Below are 21,146 nucleotides of genomic sequence, written 5' to 3' on the forward strand. Positions count from 1 at the left end.
GTGGCTCAATAATATTTAGATCTGGTGACTGTGCAGGCCATGGGAGATGTTCAACTCCACTTTCATGTTCATCAAACCAATCCTTCACCAGTCTTGCTGTGTGTATTGGTGCATTGTCCTCCTGATACACGCAGCGTCTTCATGACACAATGTTTGAACCATTGGATGCACATGGTCTTACTGGTGCAATGTGCAATTAATGAAGATTGGACACCAGGCTGGTCCAATTTAGCCATGAAATCTCCCACACTAAAATAACAGGTGTTTCAGTTTCATTGTCTAACCCATGTAGAATCCTGAGTTTACCAGTGGTAAATACAACTTTGTCCACCTTTCGAGTGCAATTCACAAGTCGGAAAAATGGTATTTCCCAGTTTCCAACATCACTTAAATGCAGCATAACACCAGGCTTGTAAATGCAGGAAAATGGCTGCTGCTTGTTCACTTTGTCTTTTTCTTGCATAAGAAGATGTTTTAGTGAAATAATGAACAATTTTAATAAAATGAGAATAAGAAGTTTAAGTTATATTGCATCTTTCACAAATCCAAGGATGCTTTACAGAGTGTTAAAATATAAAAATAAAAAAAATGTAACAAGGAGAAAGAGAAGAGGAAAATTTTCAGCTGAAACTTAAAGGAACACAGTGACGAGCAGAGATGAGAGATCAAGGCAAAGTGTTCCAAAGACTGGGGGCAGCAGCACTAAAGGACCTGCAACCTATGGATTAGTGTCTGGTATATTGGACTAGAAGGCCAGTGTTGGTAGATCTAACTATCTTTTGGCTTCTTCTTGGCATTGACTTTCTACAGCAGTGAAACTTAATGCACAGCAGATTTTATCTCACTGTGTGTTATTAATTTATTTGTGGCAGGTTGCTACACTATCTACTTCATCTCTGATTTTCTACAAGTTTAGGAACACTTGGTCATTAAATTACAATACAAAATACATGCTATCAAATACACCAAATACACCAAATCATTAACAGTCATTCAATTGTAAGTTCACGGTGGCGGTGTGTCTGGAGCCAAACCCGCATTCATTGGGTGCAAAGCGGGAACACACACTGGAGGGGTCACCAGTCCATCACAAGGTGACACACACTCACACCTATGAACACTTTTGAGTCGCCAATCCACCTACCAATGTGTGTTTTTGGACCATGGGAGGTAACCAGAGCATCTGGAAGAAGCCCATGTGGAACTCCTCACAGACAGTGACCCAGAGCAGGACTCCAGATCCCTGGAGCTGTGTGACTGTGACACTAACTGCTGTCAAAATAAAGATTGACTCAAAAGCATCAGACTAAAAACACTTGCAGTTTTGTATGTGAACACCATTCATCCTCCCTCTTAGCTACTGTTTCTGTCTAGTTTATCATATCACCATTTAGCATTCATCTATTTCCCTCTTTTATTTCCTTCCTCTCTCATGTTTCTGAACCTCTCTGCTCTCACTGTTGTGGCTTCACTTGCTGCTCCCACTCTTGATCTAGTAAAACAGTAAACAGAAATAATATTTGATAGACACAACAATTTGACATATAGCTTCAAAAACTATGTACGCACTTTTAGACTACTCATCCCAATTCCTCTGTTGTATGTTCTCTCTGTCTAAGCCTTTTTCCTCTCTCATCAGCCCTCTCTATTATCTTACCTCCATTTTTTTCTCTTCTCTCTCGTGTCCTGTATTTCCAATCCTTGACTTCTTGCTCCTGTACTCCTACAGTAGTATATCTTAATTTTCTTCTCTCAACTACTTTTTAAACTATTTGCTACTTTTATTAATTATTTGTTCTTCAGTCTTTTCTGTTCTTTATTCCTTTTCTTTATTGTTCTCATTTAAAAACTTTTATCCTCAGTCTACCCCTGTTCCTCTTCTCAATTCTTTGGACCCAGTTGAACAAAGAGATTAAATTAATACATTCTCCATAATTATGCAATATCATTTTCTTTTTAATGCCACCTTTTTGGCAAAACCTTCAGATATTTATTAGAACACAAATGAAAATCTACATTGTTTGTGTAGGTGTTGGATGTAGGGTTGGTGTCATTTTCACTTGAAAATGAAGCAGGATTGGTATAGTTCTGGCAGTGCTGCCTTTTATTTTCAGTCTCACAACTGTACAGGAGCCACACTCTGCTCTACTCTACTCTCGCTACATTACTTCCACTTGCCATATACATCATGTAACTTCTTTAACTAATAACACATCTGACTGAATATTTGTGTTACTAAATAATTTGGACTTACTTGCTGCAAGAATAAATCCTTCAAATACAAAAGTGATTAAAAAAAATTAATCAAATCGATCCAATCAATTAGCCCAATTTACCTTTACAGGTTTAACACACTCAGGTTCGGGTCATAAAAAAATGATCTTAGGAAACCCAGGCCTTTGACTGGACAGAACTTTTAACTCAAATGGTGCACCTGTGGCATTACTCAAAGAATACTTTGTGGCACCTTTATGAAATGTATGAGTTCATTACCTCAGGGGACATGATTATCTATCTATTCAACAGTGTAGGCACTTGTATAAGGCCGCACTTTATTTTGCTCTTGATTGTTGGTCCGTTCTCAATCTAGCAATGACACTGTTTTCGACATTGATGTGTCTGAAACACTCATAATAGCACCATTTACAATACCATGCGAGTGTCACCTCTGAGTTGAGAATGATCCACCACCCAGATATCTGGGCAATAGCAGTCCTGTGGTCAAAAACTGTACAAAGATCAGTGTGACAAAGGGTACGGTGGCTAAGGAAGCCCAAACTCACTGCAAATTAAAACAAGCTGCAAAAGCACAAAACACATCCATCAAGATTACACTCTACATTCTTATTGTTTCTGCTTAAAAGAAGTGTTAGACTTGATTTTTCCTTCATATCAAACACAAGTTTATTAAATGCAATATAAGCAATGATTCAGGTTCTGTTCTGTTTGTGATGTGAAGAAAATATCTAACACTTGTTTTAAACAGAAATAGGAATCATGAGTGTAATCTGCTGTAAGCTTTGCACACAAACGGAGTCAGATTCTGGCAAGACTTTGTTGTTCTGTGTATACACATCATGTCTCTGGGGTGCAGCATCTTTCAGGGTTCTCCAGAAAACATCCATTGTGTTGTAACTGGATTTGCTGCGTTTCTGAACTTGCATCGCTTTTGTGAAATGAAGCCCAGGTTTTGTTGTTTTAATGGATGTTTTGTCTTTTTTTCATTTTTCCTTCAGTCTATAATTGTAATCAATATCTACATATCTATGAAAGTTGGTTAAAATAACCATTAAATGTTGGTAAAAGAAACCATTTTGCTTCTTTTCTTAACTTCTACATTATATATGATACACAAATTATACTACTACCAAATTAAATACAGTTGCCTGTAATATATTTATTTGTATAAGACCTTTCATACATGAATGCAGCTCAAAATGTTTTACTTTGTTTTATGACAAAAGAGTAAACAATGTGAATTAAAAATGAGCATTATATCCTATCATTGAAGCTTTTTACTATTTCAATAAAATTCTATTTTTAGCCACAAGATACAATTGTTTTTAAAGGATTCTTCTTTTAACAAACTCTTTGGCACATTTACCTGCTATAAACATATTTGGAGGTTTACAATTACATACATCAACACAGTATATTAACTCCCTGTTATGGAGTTATATTTTGCTAAAAAATATAATAAAATAATATAATCCACAAGCAAAATATTAAGTTAATACATTGATGAGAATTAAATTATTTTGTTGCCGTTCTCCCTGTGTCCATGTGGGTTTCCTCCAGGTGCTCCGGTTTCCTCGCACAGTCCAAAAATACATTGGTAGGTGGATTGGTGACTCAAAAGTATCCATAGATGTGTGTGTGTGTGTGTGTGTGTGTGTGTGTGCTGCCCTGTGAAGGACTGGCGCCCCCTCCAGGGTGTATTCCCGCCTTGCGCCCAATGATTCCAGTTAGGCTTTGGACCCACCGCGACCCTGAACTGGATAAGCACTTACAGATAATGAATGAATGAAATTATATGTTTTCATATTTTATTTTTAACCATTTATTTTTTGTTTACAGGATCCAATTTATAAAGACGAGCGAAAAAGTACTCTGTGAAAGCATCTGCTAAGATGTGTGAGGCCTACAAGGCATACTTTGCTTTGCCTGTTGGGGTTCATGGCTTCCTAGGCAATCACAAGGATGAAAACTATACACAGCTGGTTCATTCATTTTCAGTAAAGCTCTTCAGGGTCCGGAGCCTACCAGAATCACTGGAAACTGGAGCACCTGAAGAAAACCCACATGGACATGAGGAGAACACAAACTCCTCACAGACGATCACCCAGAGCAGGATAGGAACCCAGAACCTTTATCACAAGTGGTGCACCTATGGCATTGCTCAGAATACTTTGTAGCACCTTTACAAATTGTATGAGTTCATTACCTCATGGGACATGTTTATCTATCTATTCCACAGTGTAGGCACTTGTATAAGGCCACACTTTATTTTGCATTTGTTTGTTGGCCCATTTTCAATCTAGCAATGACACTGTTTGCAACACTGATGTGTCTGAAACACTCATAATAACACCATTTACAATACCATGCGAGTGTCACCTCTGAGTTGAGAATGATCTACCACTCAGATATCTGGGCAATAGCAGTTCTGTGGTCAGAAACTGAACAAAGATCAATGTGACAAAGGGTACGGTGGCTAAGGAAGCCCAAACACATCCATCAAGATTACACTCTACATTCTTATTGTTTCTGCTTAAAAGAAGTGTTAGACTTGATTTTTCCTTCATATCAAACACCAAACACAACTTTATTTTTAAGTTCACTTTTCCCAGGACATGAACTTTGAACACTGTTGCCAAGGACAATATAACGACATGATGTGAGACTATATTTGGGGACTGATTCATGAAAGTGATTTTCAGTGCAGTCGTAAATTTCGGAAAACCACACACTTCTGAACGGTTTTTGGTTATCTTTGTAAATTTGAATTACGTACTCTTCTTTATTGATGGAAAGTGACTGGGCTTTTATAAAATTCTGTCATGTTTTCTTTGCTTCTGGGACAGCAAGGATACATGTGCACTATTGCAGAAAGAACTGGCCTTCTCTGAGAAAGTGATACATAGTACAGTAGCAAATCAAGAAAATCTACTCATTTTTGAGGTATTACATGCAGCATTGATCATATTTCATAACAATTTGTAGCAAACTGTTGATTGTTTCTATAATAACACACAAGCACAAGTCAGTTTCATGTTTTATCTCAATAAATACAAAACTAGTGTAGGTAATTGTCACAAAATCATGAGGAATGTTGATGTTTTTTATTAAGTTTATATTTGAGCAGTTGAAGTAAAACAGTTATAACCCAAAAACAAAGTGTGTTACATTGGTTTATCAGCAGACATTTTTTCGCAAAGACAATGTAGACCAAGAGAACATACATAGGAACACCTACCTTTTTTCTCACTGCCCATTTTATCAGCTCCACTGACCAAACTGAAGCACTTTGTAGTTCTGCAATTACAGAGTGTCATCCACCTGTTTCTCTGCATTATTATCATTTCACTCTGTGCTTCAGTGGTCAGGACCCCCACAGAAGAGGTTTGATTTGGGTTGTGGATCATTCTACTAAACAAAATGTAAACTTACCCACCTTGTTTTGTCTTAAAATGAATGTATATTTCATAAGAATAAAGTGCAATAAACATTGAACTGAGATCTGATGTTTATATGGACTACTTATGAAATATGAGGTGATATTACTGTATGGTATATCTCACCTTTTTAAAAAGGTTTTTAATAATTGGTCAATTTCCATGCTTCATAAAATTGTCATATCTAATAAGTACATAGTATGGTAAACACTGAACTGATATCTGATGGTTATATGGACTACCTATTAGAAATTCCTATTTTAAAAAGCAGCAAACATGACTCATCATAAACTGTTTACAAACTTTGGGATTTTGGAAACCATTTACTCCAAAACTATACAGTAGTATCACTTCATATTTCAAATTATTTTAAATACAATTGATATCGGTTAGTTGTATGGACTATTTATTAGAAATTCCTTTTTATAAAGCAGCAAACCTGACCAATTGTTAAACACAATGGACAGTTATAAGGATTTTGGATGCAATTTACGCAAAAGCAATACAGTAATATCACTTAAAGTCATAAGTGCATAGTATGGTAAACATTTAACTGATATCTGTTGGATTTATGAATTATAATAATAATAAAAAGCTTCATTAATAATATATTCTTATTTTACTCATCAATTTATAGTATATTTCTCAAAGATGTAGACTTTACAAACGTCCACAAATTTTCATGATTTTTACTGGCTTTAAATGTCTTTGAAAAGTTTGTTTCTTGTAAAGCCTCTCTATCCAGACTCGGGCTTGTGGATGGGGTCAGTGCAGTTCTGCTCACTCTTCATGGACCTTTGGGGGAAAAGGATCATCAATGAGTGCTTGTTTGGCTAATAACATTTAAATTACGGCTTACATCACAGAAAATATCAATAAGAGCTGAACCTAATTTAATTCACACATACAGTGATCTAATGATGATCAAATCAACATAAATGTCACTTCTTTAAACTGTCTAAATGTTCTAATACACCTCTTCTAATGAGTGAATCTTGCTGAAACTTGGTGTACACAGACAACTATCTCCATTAAAGAGCATTATTAATATAATGGGATGATGTGGAGCAGCCGCATATGAACCTAATGTCAACATGACCCGTGCCAATGCGCTGGAGCAGCATAAAACCCTCCAGTTTTGGGCCACGGAGCAGTGGAACTTACATTTACATTTATGCATTTGGCAGACGCTTTTATCCAAAGCGACTTACAAAAGAGGATCCAACATTCAAACTACAGCACAAATTATACAAAATACCTTACATTAAGTGCAATATGCCAGGAAGTAATAAGTGCATTAAAGAAAGACATTCAGTGCAAGAGATACTCTCGGAAAAGCTGGGTTTTCAAGGATTTCTTGAATGCGGAGTGGGTCCCTGTTGCTCTGATAGTGCTTGGAAGCTCGTTCCACCAGCATGGTACCAGAGATGAGAATAGCCTCCACTGACCTGTACGGGGGGTTGGTCGTGTTAGTTGGCGCGCCTTTGAAGAACGGAGAGGGCGGGCGCTAACGTATGGTTTTAAGAGTCTATTGAGGTTGATGGGAGCAGAACCTGTGAATACTCTGAAGGCCATCATTAGTGATTTAAATTTGATGCGAGCAGCTAAGGGTAGCCAATGCAGCTCAACTAATATGGGCGTGACATGTGCTCTTTTAGGCTGGTTGAAAACCAGGCGTGCTGCAGCATTCTGGATCATCTGTAGCGGTCTCACAGCACAGGCTGGAAGACCTGTCAGGAGGGCGTTGCAATAGTCAACACGGGAGATTACTAACGTCTGAGCAAGGTGCTGTGTTGCATGTTGAGTTAGGTATGGCCTAATCTTCCTTATGTTGAATAGGGAGAAGCGGCACGATCGAGCTACAGTGGTAACTGAATGTTCTTAAGTGAAGGATCTGACCTCACTGCTGTTCATGAGGCGTAAAGAGGTCAAATATTTACAGCTATCTTAAATTATTCTGTGTGAAGACTTCCTAGAAAAGCAGATGTTCTAGCAAAGTAAAGACTTCTCACTGATTCATTTGACTTCAGAAGAATCATTGGACAGGTTGGTGTCTACAAACTTTTGTCCAGACAGTGCTTATCAGAATTTCTCCTACCTGCAGACTGTCTTTGTGTTTTCAGTTCATTACTAAAGTTGAATCACCATGTCCAGAACCGTCACCTAAACAGATGGAGTAGTAGAACCATGTGTCTTCTCGTCCTATTACACAATGCACGTGTAAAACAACTGCTACTGCAGTCAAGCAGAGCATAACATTTCTAACATAGAACCATTTAGGCTATGTTCACACAGCGGGTAAAAGTGGCCCAAATCTGATTTCGTGACCAAATCTGATTTTTTTGTTCTGCTGTTCACACTGTCTGTATAATGTGACCTATATCTGGCATCAGTCTGAACAGATCACGCTCCTGAACTGACTTGCATGCACAAAGGAAGATGCTTCAGGTGCTGACCAGAAGGAAATGTCCATCTGTTTCATACAAAGCACTTTCATTCTTGAAATGAAGGAATGGGACCGGACTGTCCAGCGATGTATTACAAAACCTACCTTTTCTTTATTCCATATGAGCTTTATGTTAAAAACAGAGTATTCTTTTACCGGGTCTCTCACGAACACAAAGTCTCCAAAGAGAAGCAGGTACACATTTATACGGTTTCATACAAAAAAAAAAACAATAAAAAACTGATATAGAACAATAAACTTTTATCCTGTATGTTTTATAAAGAACACTTTATAAAAATTTCTACAATTTTATTTTCTCATAAATGAGACAGAAACCTGGATTAAGAAGTTTCACATGTTTTTCATTTGCTGATATTTTTTACAATACAAAAATTTTACTTGGACTTGGCCACATCCTAAACACCTCAAATTGAAATGAAAAATGCTTTGGACCATTGTCCGGATATCATTCTCAGTGGCCACTGTGACTAAATATCACATGAATTCCAATCTGGCAGTTCAGACAGAGTCACAATGGCACAGATTGGATATGGATCGGATCTTAATATCACATATGAAAGTGGCCCAAATCTGAATTTAAAAAGTGAAGCTCAATGCAATTTGTGCTGGTCACACAAACAACACATCTGTGTCACATATGACCAAACAGTTCAGATTTGGGCCACTTTTAGCTGTTGTGGTGTGAACATAGCCTTAGAGTTCAGTCACATCCTCACACATTTAAATAGTGGGTAAATAAAAGGGAGCATTTATACCCAGTTTGATGTGTCACACGACCCTTTTCCCATTGAAAAAACAAAAGTTGGATCTAAAATGTCCGACTTCAAAATGGCCACCATCCATCTTGAAAAGTTTCCCCCCTCCCATATACTAATGTGCAACAAACACAAAGTTAATTTCACCAACCATTTCCATTTTATTAAGGTGTATCCATATCAATGGCCCACCCTGTATATGTAATCCAGTTGTATTTCCCAATTAAAATTGTTTAAAAATATATATTTTACAGGAAATTATAGAAAGTTAATTTTAGTTAGTGTAATAGCTCATGTGCTCAGACCTTACTTTTCACTGATTTCTGTAGAGATATCTTTGTTTTTGTCTGTGCTAGGCAATTGGTTGTTGCCTGTCAATTATGAGTCTGGGATTGGGCGGGGCTAAGAGCTGTGTGGAGAGGGAGAGAGCCATGCTGGACAAAAGCTAATTTTGTTTGGTTGCATTAAGCAAGTGAAGTGGCTGTTGATGTTTTGAGCCTCACTGTGCACAAGCCACGATTCAGGCTTGCAACGTTTTGTCCATTTACATTGCTGAGTGTGTGTGTGTGTGTGCGCCCACTGTTCAGATAGGTAATGATTAACGTGTATTTGTTCAGAGCCGTTAACTTGGTTTAGAGGTTTCATATCACTATTAACTAATATATTATATGAATATACAATACTTTTGATACTGGGCCAATAGTATTCATCCAAATGCATATTTACTTTTCTATTGAAATCTCTGATATCCATGTCTAATTCATATTAAATTCAGAGTAAAACTTGATACAGCTAAAATTAAATGCTTTTGTGGTTTTGGTGTTCTCATTTGACTAATCTACTATATACATCTATATTTTGATACATTCCTTCTGGTTTACATCATTTAGGATTAACTGAAATTTGTGGGGTGTATGTGCAAAAAAATAAAAAAAATAAAAAGAACCCTTAACTCTGTCTCTCTTTGTTTCTTTTAGTCATTGGGACCTAGGGCTCACACACGAGAAAGGTTTTGAAACTGAAAGCATGGCCGAGAGACGCATTACTGAGAAGCTTAGCGCATATACAAAATAAATGAGTAATAAATGGAAGTGTTCTCTTTATAATGCTGTTTTTAAAGACTCTCAATACTAATAACAGTCCTCCCCTTAATTTCTCAGTTATGGATTCTGATACATGGTTTTTCAAAGCTTTTGGCCCCACTTTGATGCCACACACACAGATGTTCACAAGTCAATTTTGACAAGTCCAAGTCATGTTTCATGTCTTTGAGCACAAGTCCAAGTTGAGTCTCAAGCCTCTTATGGTTGAAAAGTGTGAATGATATCTGGTCCAGCCCACATCACTGCATTGCTATTTCTTATGTGTTTAAATCATGTACTGTCATTTTTAGCAGGCACTACAGTATCAAAACTCATTTGTATAATTTCAATGCAGTATGTTAAAGGAAACATACGTAAGATATTTACTGTACATGGTCATAAAATATCCAGGGTGTGTGGTCATAGATTAAGGAAACACTGAGCTAAAACACTAGTGATGGGAATTATGGCTCTTTCTAGGGAGCCAGTTCTTTTGGCTCAGCTCATTAAGAAAGAGCTGGCTCTTTTGGCTCCCAAGTGGCTCCAAATGATGTGTAAAATGAATTACTAGTGTAAAAACATACATTATATCAAATGTATTATTTATATGGCTTTATTTATACAAAAATGAATTGTGAAATGTAAAATACAAAAAGTAAACCAACAGGTCCAATCTCTGACATGTAGGATGTGGTAGTTCACGATGTCCAACACTCAGTTGTTAGACAAACAGCTGTGGCTTTTTCAACCCTTTCTAGGAGTGAAGCACATTCTCTGCCATAAAGGCCTGGAATAATTTTTTGGGAAAGTATATTCCTGCTTGGAAGTGAATACATTGTATATAGAGAGCATGAGCGTAGTTTCTGAATTCTTTGTCTACTTTATAGAAAGGGATCATAGCCTTTTGCAAAAAAAAAAAAAAAAAGCTCTGGGTTGTATGTCTAGATGGCTGTAGAAGTTGTAGAGACAGCAACAGTTGCAGTAGACACACTGCACCTTCATTAATAACAGATTGTCCGATGTTAATAACCGATGCTTGTCTTTTTCTTCTAATTGCACTGTGTAGGTTGTTTGTGGAACCTGCTTGACATGAAATTGTCACTTTGCAAACTATACTTTTCTTCACCTTTCCAGCGTGTAGTCTGTCTAAAGACTCTCCCTCCCTCCTGTTGTTTGCTGTGTGTGTCACTATGTGTGTCTCTTACCACTCCCCTCCCCACTCTGCTCTTGCATAGTGTAAACAAACAGATGCTCTCTCACATCTTAACCAATCACGTGACGGGAGCCGATTCTTAGAGCTAGATCATTCGTGACCGACCCATCACTATAAAGCACTGCTGTCTCTCATAGCATTGCTGAAGCAGTATAATCGCTTTGAGAAGTGCCCAGTCCGCAGTGGAGCTCCTGTCATCCCACTCTCGGAGGTCCTGCCTATGATCCTGAGGCATAGTGACGTCAGAAAGGTGTCAGGACTGTATTTTTTTGTGTTTTATTTTATGTCCAGCCCTAATTCATATTAAACGTCTCGAATGCTTTAGAACTTAAGGTGGCAGATCTCCTGATCTGTAAGTCATAAACAGCCACAGCTGCAGGGCAAAATGAGTTGGAGATTCCGTTAAACAATGTACAGTGCCCTGAGAAATATTTACTTAATGTTGAGCAGGTAGTGGTCAAACACAACGATGCAAATATTGATCCAGCAGGTTCATCTGCTGAAAATCAAAACTAGGCTGATGCAAAGAAACTATTAGAGGAAAACACATAGGGATCATGCATAGCACACTTGTAATGTGGCAGCTAACCCAAGGGTGGATTTGAACACCAAACCCTTGGCTTGGGAGACTAGAGTAAACAGGGTGAACTACCAACAGAGAACTGTGCCAGGAAGTGTGATACAAGAAAAGAAGAAAACTGAACAGCTCAAAAATCACTGAGCAAAATGAAAACAACAGCAGGAAGTAGCTTCCCAAAACAAAAGGGAGGAAATAAGAGAAAACAAATTAAATACATCAAACAGTCACTTGCAAAAGAACAGGAGGAAGAAGAGGAACTTATTTAATTTCTATTTACTTATTTATACCAGAAAAATGGGGGGAAAGGAAAATATTGAATCCCAAGGAGGGAAACCTGAGAAACCCTTAGAGGTAAATTCAAAGGCAAAGCTCTGGTGAAAAACTAAAAGTTTGAGGGAAAGGGAGACCCAGGAGAAAACTCGTGGGACTTTACCACATTACTGGCCAGACTTGTGTGACACTCTGATAAGAGAAACCCAAGACTGAGCACTGAGGTGTGTGTTGGATTTCCGTAAATAGGAGAGGAAAGGTGCCACTGATTTCTCCTAATTAAGGCATGGTATCACCATGTCTCCCTCTGATGGCTGGGGGTGGCTTAACAGGCAGCCTTGCCCCAGCCCCAGCCAGACATTTTACAACACTATGCATTTTCAAACTTGTTTGTATTTTTTCATTGTGTGTGTGTCTGTGTGTGAGTGTGTGTGTGTGTGTTTGTAAAAAGGTTCTTGGTATTAAGACCATTTGTTTGGTTACTGAAGTTGTGTGTTTCTTTAACAGAACAATAATATATTCAATAATGTTTATATAGACAGTCTGTTTGAGGTCAAATTAAAATATGTTTTCTAATTTGCACATCTTTGTGCTGAAGAGCTCAAAATTAATTAGGTAGCTTATTCTCTTATTTGTGCGTGTGGGTGTTTATATAATCTGTTCTAATGCTGGGAGCACACCGCACACTGCTCAGCTGTCCATACACGGGGGTCATATTGTAAAATTAGCAGACGACACAGTAGTGGTTGGATGCATCACAAATGGCATCTAAAATCACTCTTTGACCCGCTTCCCTCAGGCAGGATGCTGCGGAGCATCAAGTCTAAGACAACCAGACAAAGTAGTTGTACTGTATCAGTGCTCACATATACTAATGGATTTCACACATCATTGAAGTCATGTGACTGAAAATAACTTATATGTAGCATGGTGACTCACCCAGAGAGCCAACACTGAGCAAGAGAGGAAGCCAAGCACAGAGCTAAGTAGAGTTTGTGTGAGGAACTGAAAAGAAGATAAACAAAGAGGTACAAGCACTTAAGGACCAAACAAATGATTTGCTTTAATATATTTACTTATGTATTTATTTTAAATATCTTTTCTCCACTTAAAGGTGCAAGCAAACAAAGGCTTGAGATGTTTCTTGTGCCTCTTCTGCCTGCCTTAAGTGTTCAGGGCGAAGCTGCCCTGAACTTACCCTCCACCCCACCCCTCAACTAAAACATGTGTCAATATGCAGACTGCTACAGTGTATATAAATAACAAGTCATTCCATTTGTTCAGAACTTTTATATAGAACAAAAATAAATTAAATAAAAAGTAGCACATATTCTCCTCTATTTACCACAAAGGAACACAACTATTTCACTCCCAATCCAGTCCAGCGCCACTGCAATTCCACAGTTTGAAGAGCTCTTCTCTACAGCAAAAAAATTCCATAATGTGTCTTCAGAAGTGCCCTTATATCATTACATCATAGGTGTTGTTGCACGAGTGGGGCCCCATGTCGAGCATTAGGTGCCCTTTTTATTATTCACCCCTGACCTTCAAACAATCTGAGTCCGCCACTGATGCCATGGGTTTACTATAGTTTAGATTCACTATGTGAAATTAATCATTCACTTTTATATGCTTTTGAATTTTAATGAATTTTTGTAAAATGAGAAAATACAGAGCAATATGATCCACTATGAAATAAAGTACTTCTTTAGAATCTGCCTCAGAGGAAGCAGAGCATTGTAACAGTCTGCAGCTTCCTCGGAGGCAGTTACATTATCCTCCATTCAAACTTAACAAAATACAGAGATTTTGCAGCACTTCCAACAAAATAATGAAACAGAACTAAGTTTACTGTAAACAATTACACATTTATTTCCTCCAGAGACATCTCTGACAGAACAGGAAAAACACAAAGGTATTGCTGGTGATTCAGCAGCTTGGACAGAGTCTGAAGTGGAGGAGCTTATAGAAAATATACTTTAACCGAACTTGGAGGTGGACTCACTAATGAAATTATAGATATTAATAATGATAAACAAGAAAAAATATGATTTAAAATAAATGAAAGAAAATCACTCCAAATACTTCTCTGAAAGACTTTGCCTCTCCGTCACATTTATTAAACCAAGTCATGTCACTCATTTACTGACAATTTATCTAATTTATTTCATTAATAAACAAGAAGAATATGAATTTAAAATATATGAAAATAAAATTATCAGATTTTACATCTGTGCAAACAACATCATACAGTAGAGTCCGAGTGGCTTTTGTTTTTTGTTAAAACTTGTTCACTGTGGATTTGCTGGTGGTAAATCTGTAGATTAAAGATTACTCCAGTCTCTAGAGGAAGAACCTCTTTGTCTTAGAACTGTCCTCGTCACATACAGACCCCCTACAGTGGTGGTCCTGGAAGGTGGGAATATCAGTGCTGTGTTCTGCTCAGATATGAATCACAGTGTTAGGGGAAGAGTGGGTTAAAATGGACAGGATCTGAAGTGAGACTGGAGGGAGTGATACCTGACAGAACTGGAGCTGTTATTACAGCCACTGGAGTTTTAACTAAAGAAATGATGTATGAGATTGATTTTTTATCCATGACGTGTACAGAAGCGGAGCATGATTAAAGGTAAAAGTGATCAGTCTCTAAAACTCATTTGAATAGATTTTAAACACACAGAGGGAGTTCTTTCTACACTGAGTTCTTCTTTTAGATTCTCACTCTTCTGTGACAGCAGACTGACTTTGATCTTCATCGGTTTGAGCTGGAGGACAAACAAAAAATTAGATTAAAAATGACTGATGTTGCTGTGCCGCCCACTGGTGTAAAGACATTATTGCAGCCTGAAATGTCTTTTTTAAACTTCACATTTTAAAATGATTTTTGAAGAATAAAACTTTAAGAATCATTTAAATAAAATCTGCGCTAAGACCAATGTCAGTATTATACACTTAGAACAATTATGATCTACTAAAGATATGTCTGCTGCTTCTGATGTGCAGTTATTATTGTTATAGATTCTGTGAAGGATTTAATCTGCAGTTGCACTGAAAGAGTTCTGACCTCGAGCTCTGTAGCATTTGACGCCCAGCACGATGGACACCAGCAGATATGGAGACACTGCCATGACACTACTGAGCACACTGAGCACTGATATTACTGATGAAGTCTCTGTGTAAGATACTGTAGATCACACACACACACACACACACACACACACACACACACACAGTTGTAGTTAGTCATTTGCTAATTTCTTCATTCATACTGTTTTGAAATATCTGGGTTCTGTGTAAAAGTACATTGCAGTAAAAATACTCCATTCACACACCACCTCCTCAACACGGTTTGTCCAAAATAAAACACAAAGTTGATGATGTCAGTTTTGCATTTTCAGCACATCTTTACATCTCACCTCTGACTGAGACCCAGCTCTTTGGTGACTCTCCTTTCTGTGAGTGTTTACAGTGGTAGAGACCTTCATCTGACTGTGAGACAGTGTGGATGGTCATCTCTGCTGTAGTCTGGGGCTGGAGGAGTGATCCATCTTTATAGAAATCAGCTGTGAGGACTGAGGGCTGTGTGTCACGATATAAACAGCGTAGAGTCAGAGACTCTCCCTCAGTCACAGGATGAACAGGACTCTCCAGAATTACAGAACCATCTGGGACAGAGGAAATATGAATGAAGGATATATGAATGATATTTGCATTTATTTAGCACTTTACCAAGGCATTCAAAGTGCTGTACATATTTTGTGACATTATGGAGTTGCCTCAGTGACGACCAGAGATATGAAAGAGGGAATGATTAAACCAACTGAAATGGACAGTGTCAGATTTAAAAGGACATCACTCCTAAACCTGCTACACTTCTCTAGAATGACCCTTCAAGAACTGTTCAGGAACTAGCTGTAAAATGACTCTAGTGGTATTATTGACTGAGGGCAGTCACTGTAAATGCAGTAAATGTGATTCAGTTGTTGACAGAACTATGCAGCACAGTTGATGTAGACTCACAGTGCACTGTGATGTTGAGAGGATTACTGCTCTCTCCAGATTCAGACTCACACCAGTACACTCCAGTGTGGGATGTGGAGAGGGAGCTGATGTTGCAGGTAGATCCTGTAACTGATGAACAATCAAACACCTTCTCACTGTGTGTGTGTCGTCTCACTCTCCATCCAGTAGAGTCCCTCTGTCCCTCACAGCTCAGTGAGAGTGAGTCAGTACTAAAGTGTTGAGTTCTGTTGGGACTGACCACCAGAAAGACTGGAGGAGACACACCTTCAACACAGAAATGACCGTTCTGACGTGTTATTATTACTATCTTGTTAGAGCCAATTTGAAAAGTGTTGTATAGCAGTTGTGATCGGACTAAAGGGCAGAAAGTCAAACACTCTTCTTTAGAACAGTTCACTTGTTCCCAATGTTTACCATACAACAGCGTTTATGCAGAAAATAACACAGCAAATAACACGTGTCATGTCCAACACTAATTACAGACAGTAAACAGAGTCACTCACCAGTAACGTTTACCCAGAGTGTATCACTGTAGTGGGTGAAGTAGAGTGGGTTTCCTCTCCCAGCTCTGCACCAGTACTGTCCTCCATCAGAGTCACTGACTGAGCTGATGGTGTAGGAGTGTGTTTCAGTGCTGATCTCATTCTCAGGGTTGTGTGTGTGTTTGGACCAGTAAAATGTCCATCCAGCAGACTGACCCAGCTCACAGAACAGAACCATTGACTGTCTTCTCAATGCAGGTCCTTTACGGCTTGATGTGAGTTCAGGTTTAGGTTTTTCTGTTGTAGGAAAGAAAGAGATCATTGAGTTCACACACTGTTCCTTTACCTCAGCATTGTACAGCTGTTACATACAATATTTACACATCTGGCACAGAGGTTTATTACACAATGATGTGATGCTGTTTCAGTTCATGCAGAACTGGTCAAATGTCAAAGACCACTTCTTACAAGCACTTTGAACTGCCCTTGTGTATGAAAAGTGCTCTATAAATAAACCTGCCTTGTCTTGCCTTACAAATTGAAAACCAGTGAGTTACATCTTTGTCCTCCAAAAAAAGCTCAAGCAGGAGGAGACAGACTCAAACCAAAATCTAAATGAATACTTCATAAAGTGGACTTTCTAAAACTGGATTTCAATACATTATGAAAAGATATGAAGAAAATGAGACCCCAAACATTGACACATTCAAGACCTGTTAGAGCACAAGTCTGTCACAGTAATTAACACTTTGATATTTGTGAAACAGGAGGAAGTCAAACCCCACTCTTATTTCAAATCTTCAGATCTGTTCATTCTTCCACTGTGACAAGAAAACTCAGCACTGTGGGTGTGAAAAGACATATAGCTGTTAAAAAGCCATTACCAAGTAAAGAATATGTGCTCTGCAAATGGACATCTGAGATCAGGAGAACGAGATTTAATGAACTGAGTATTCTGAATTTGTATTTAATTTTCAGAGTATGTTCCTGTGAGTTAAATGTAGTGATATGACGATGGAGTTAATGAATATCAGTGTAAATAATAACAGATTAACACTCACCTGATACAGTCAGTGTAACAGAATCACTGATCTCTGAGAGCTGAGAGTCACTCCTCCTCTGTCCTCTGCAGGTGTAGTTACCGATGACAGACACGTTTACACTGAATGAAAGTTCCCTACTTTCACTTAAATTATAAACTGAGTGATCATTGTTAAACCAGCTGTAACTCCACTCAGTGTCTGTGTGGTTTTGTACGTCACATCTGAGAGTTAGTGTCTCTCCAATAAACATCTGTGCACTAGGATCCAGAGTCAGTGAAGCTTTTGGTCTCTCTGTACAATGACATCACACAAATGTTACTTTAAACCACTCAAACTCACCTTTAATCTCAGATCTAGTCATTAAAAGGTTATAGGAAGAATTACTACATGTAACAAGATCAGACGTGTACCAATCACTGTGAGAGTCACTTCATTACTCCAAGCAGAGGCTAGGTGATAGTATTTCCCAACACAGTAACACTGGTATTTCTGACTGTGGTGTGTTTCAATGTCAAAACGCATGTAATTGTTATCAATTGATCTGAAAAGTTCAGTCTGACCACTGTACCAATGGTACCTCCAGTCAGTTACTGTCCCTCCTGAACAGACACATCTGAGTGTGACTGTCTCTCTACTGAATATTTCTGTCCAATTTGGCTCCACACCCAGAACTGCATCATACTGCTCTGTAAAAAACATACACATCAATCACACATCTGTCACTGAACTCAAACTCTTCATCCCACTCTATGAACACAATTATCAGCTCCAAGAGACTTCAATGAATGTAAATGTGAATCACCTTGAGCGCGCTCTGTTTGGATGAGGGAAACAAACACTAAAACAGGGAAGAGAAACAGAGAACATCATTCTTCATCCAGAAGAAATAAATAAAAATTACTTCATGAGACTAAGTGAATGAAACAATTCAAACAAAACCACTAGTAACTCCTTTCCACAAACAGTGTTTATAAAGGTATATACATTGTGATGAGTTTTATCTGCGGGTCTGAAGCTGAATGATCTTATTTCTGGCCCATGGTGGTTGTGCTGTGGTGCACCAGGTCAAAGGACACAGAGATTATAAATAACAACAAAACTGAAACAGCACTTCACCCCCACCACTGGCACTGAGCAGCAACTTCATTAACAGGAGAAATAATAACAAATGAAATATTGTAGAACCAATGACTGGAGAAGAGAAGAATAACTGAATAACTTGTTACAATATACATTTCTGTAGCTACTAATCACTACAATCAATAATACCTCAGAAGATCTGGCATCATGGAGCCGATCTCAGCAAAACTTTAAAGACAATCACAATTTGGCCCTTGTTAATATCACTCAATTTCTTACACATGCCTGTTTTTCCTGCTGCTAACACATTAGCTTTATTCACACTCAGACTAATTTACAGTATCCCACCCTCAACAGGTGCCACTGTCACCAGATCATCAGTGTTATTCCGTTTACCTTGAGGGGTTTTAATCTCGTGGCTGATTGGTGAATATTGTTTCCATAAACCTTTTTTAACATTGACTTGCAGCTCTGTGTATTTCTCTAAAAAACAAAATAAACCTCACTGACCAAGCAAAGTCTGAAAGACCCCCCCTCCCCCCACCTCACTTTTACTTGCACAAGTTGGTCTGTAACAAATAGTTAAAAGATGGAACTCACTTTTTATCTTAAACAATCTCTGTGTAACTGATCCTGCAAAGCTCTGCACTGATAATGTAGTCAACTCTCTTTCTCTCTGCTTCAAAATCTGGAAAAACTGAGGAATTCTACATATCACTCTTTCAATTAAACCCTATGTCAGCTCAGGTCAATGCCTTCCAGAATCTGCTCAACATTTAATCATTATGTCTATGGTGAATCAATGAGGAAAACATTTACCCACCTCTCATGATGTGTATATTTATATATTTCCACATCAACGTCTATTTCCTGTTTGTTTTTTTGTTTTTTTCTTAAGACTGTCTTTGTATATGCCAATTCGTTTTTATAGCTAAATGCTTACATAATAACAGAGCAAGTTGTGTTCTATGTGTTAACTTATTTTTTTTATTTAAAAATGTGTATAATACTCTCATAAATTTTTAAGGTGAAATTTAAAACAGTTAACATGGATAGAAAATGTGTTATCATAAAGTATCTATTTAATGATAAATGTCATAAAAATATATTAATCTATATTAAAATACATTCAAATATATTGGTTGCAGTTTGTAGACTCAAACAGTGGTAAAAAAATATATACTCAACATTTATGGCTCTACAAGGGTTCTTTAGTAAAGCAAATGATCAAAGAACCCTGAGCACAAGAACTACCTCTTGCATGATTAAAGGGGTTCATCAGATTGATGGAGAATGTGCTATAGATGGTTCTATAGAGCACCTTTTAGACAAGGATTCTATATGGCACCAGAAAGGGTTCCTCTACTGTTGCGACGACAAACTTGATACAAGAGAAGAACCATATTTGGTGCCATATAGAATCCTTTTCTAGTATTAGTATTTTAACAGTTATATTAAAACGTGGACTGGAATACACTCCATGTTAGAAACAAGACATATTTTTGAAAAACACAGTGAATGCATGTTAATTGCGTCTTCATAATTTCTCAAAATAATACAGTTTGATCTGTGATTTGTGTTCTATTCTGAATAAAATATTAGATGCTGGCACCTTCACATCATTGCATTCAGTTTTTATTCACAATTTGTTTAGTGTCCCAACTTTTTGGAATCCGGTTTGTAAATTAAAAGGCAGAATAAAAATCATAAAAGTCCAATAAAACAATTACATAAAAAGGGTTAAATGATTAAAAATGATTAAAATAATTTAAAATGATACAGTAAAAGAAAATAACTAAAGTGCTGTTACTGAATAAAAGTGCAGAGTATTGTAGACTGAGCTGTAGCTGCTCAAACAGGAATGTTTTAAGTCTTGATTTAAAAGTGTCTAAAGTCTGGGCTCTTCTAATATTCTCAGTCAGCTGGTTCCATTTATGAGGGGCAAAGGAGCTAAACACTGCATCTCCATGTTTAGTTTTGACCTGAGGCAGGACTAACTTTAGTTCCTAAAGATCTGAGATCTCTGCTCGGCTCATATCTCTGTAGCAGGTCTGAAAAATACACTGGTCCTACCCCATTAAGACATTTATAGACCAGTAATAACACCTTAAAGTCTATTCTGTAACAGACTGGTATCCTGTAAAGATTTGAGGATGGGGGTGATGTGACCTCTTCTTGTGCTCTGAGTGAGAACTCTGGCAGCTGCATTTTGAATCAGCTGAAGCTGTTTAATGGTTGTTTTTGGAGGTCCAGTTAAGTGACCATTACAGTAATCAAGCCTGCTAGAAATAAAAGCATGGATAAGTTTCTCCAGGTCTAGTTTAGTCAGAAAATCTCTAATTTTATTGATGTCCTTAAGATGGTAAAAAGCTGATCTAGTAACCGCTTTAATATGACTGCTAAAAATGAGATCTGAGTCCATTAATACACAAATGTTGTGAGCCAGTTCTTTAGATCTGAGGGCTCTTGAGTCCAG

General features: G+C 37.7%; 1 protein-coding gene across 1 annotated transcript in view; it reads right to left on the minus strand.

The window, feature by feature from the left end:
* LOC136707268 (basement membrane-specific heparan sulfate proteoglycan core protein-like) overlaps positions 1 to 21,146 on the minus strand; it is a 160,456-nt gene that overhangs the window by 123,860 nt on the left and 15,450 nt on the right. The window contains exons 6-7 of the mRNA XM_066681247.1: positions 17,609 to 17,881; positions 16,569 to 16,844 (exon numbers count right to left, since the gene is read on the minus strand). Of these exons, the coding sequence (XP_066537344.1) occupies positions 16,569 to 16,844; positions 17,609 to 17,881 (549 nt within the window). The remainder of the gene's footprint in view (positions 1 to 16,568; positions 16,845 to 17,608; positions 17,882 to 21,146) is intronic.

Source organism: Hoplias malabaricus, chromosome 9 (assembly GCF_029633855.1).
Source record: "Hoplias malabaricus isolate fHopMal1 chromosome 9, fHopMal1.hap1, whole genome shotgun sequence".
In the NCBI taxonomy this organism is placed as follows: Eukaryota; Metazoa; Chordata; class Actinopteri; order Characiformes; family Erythrinidae; genus Hoplias; species Hoplias malabaricus.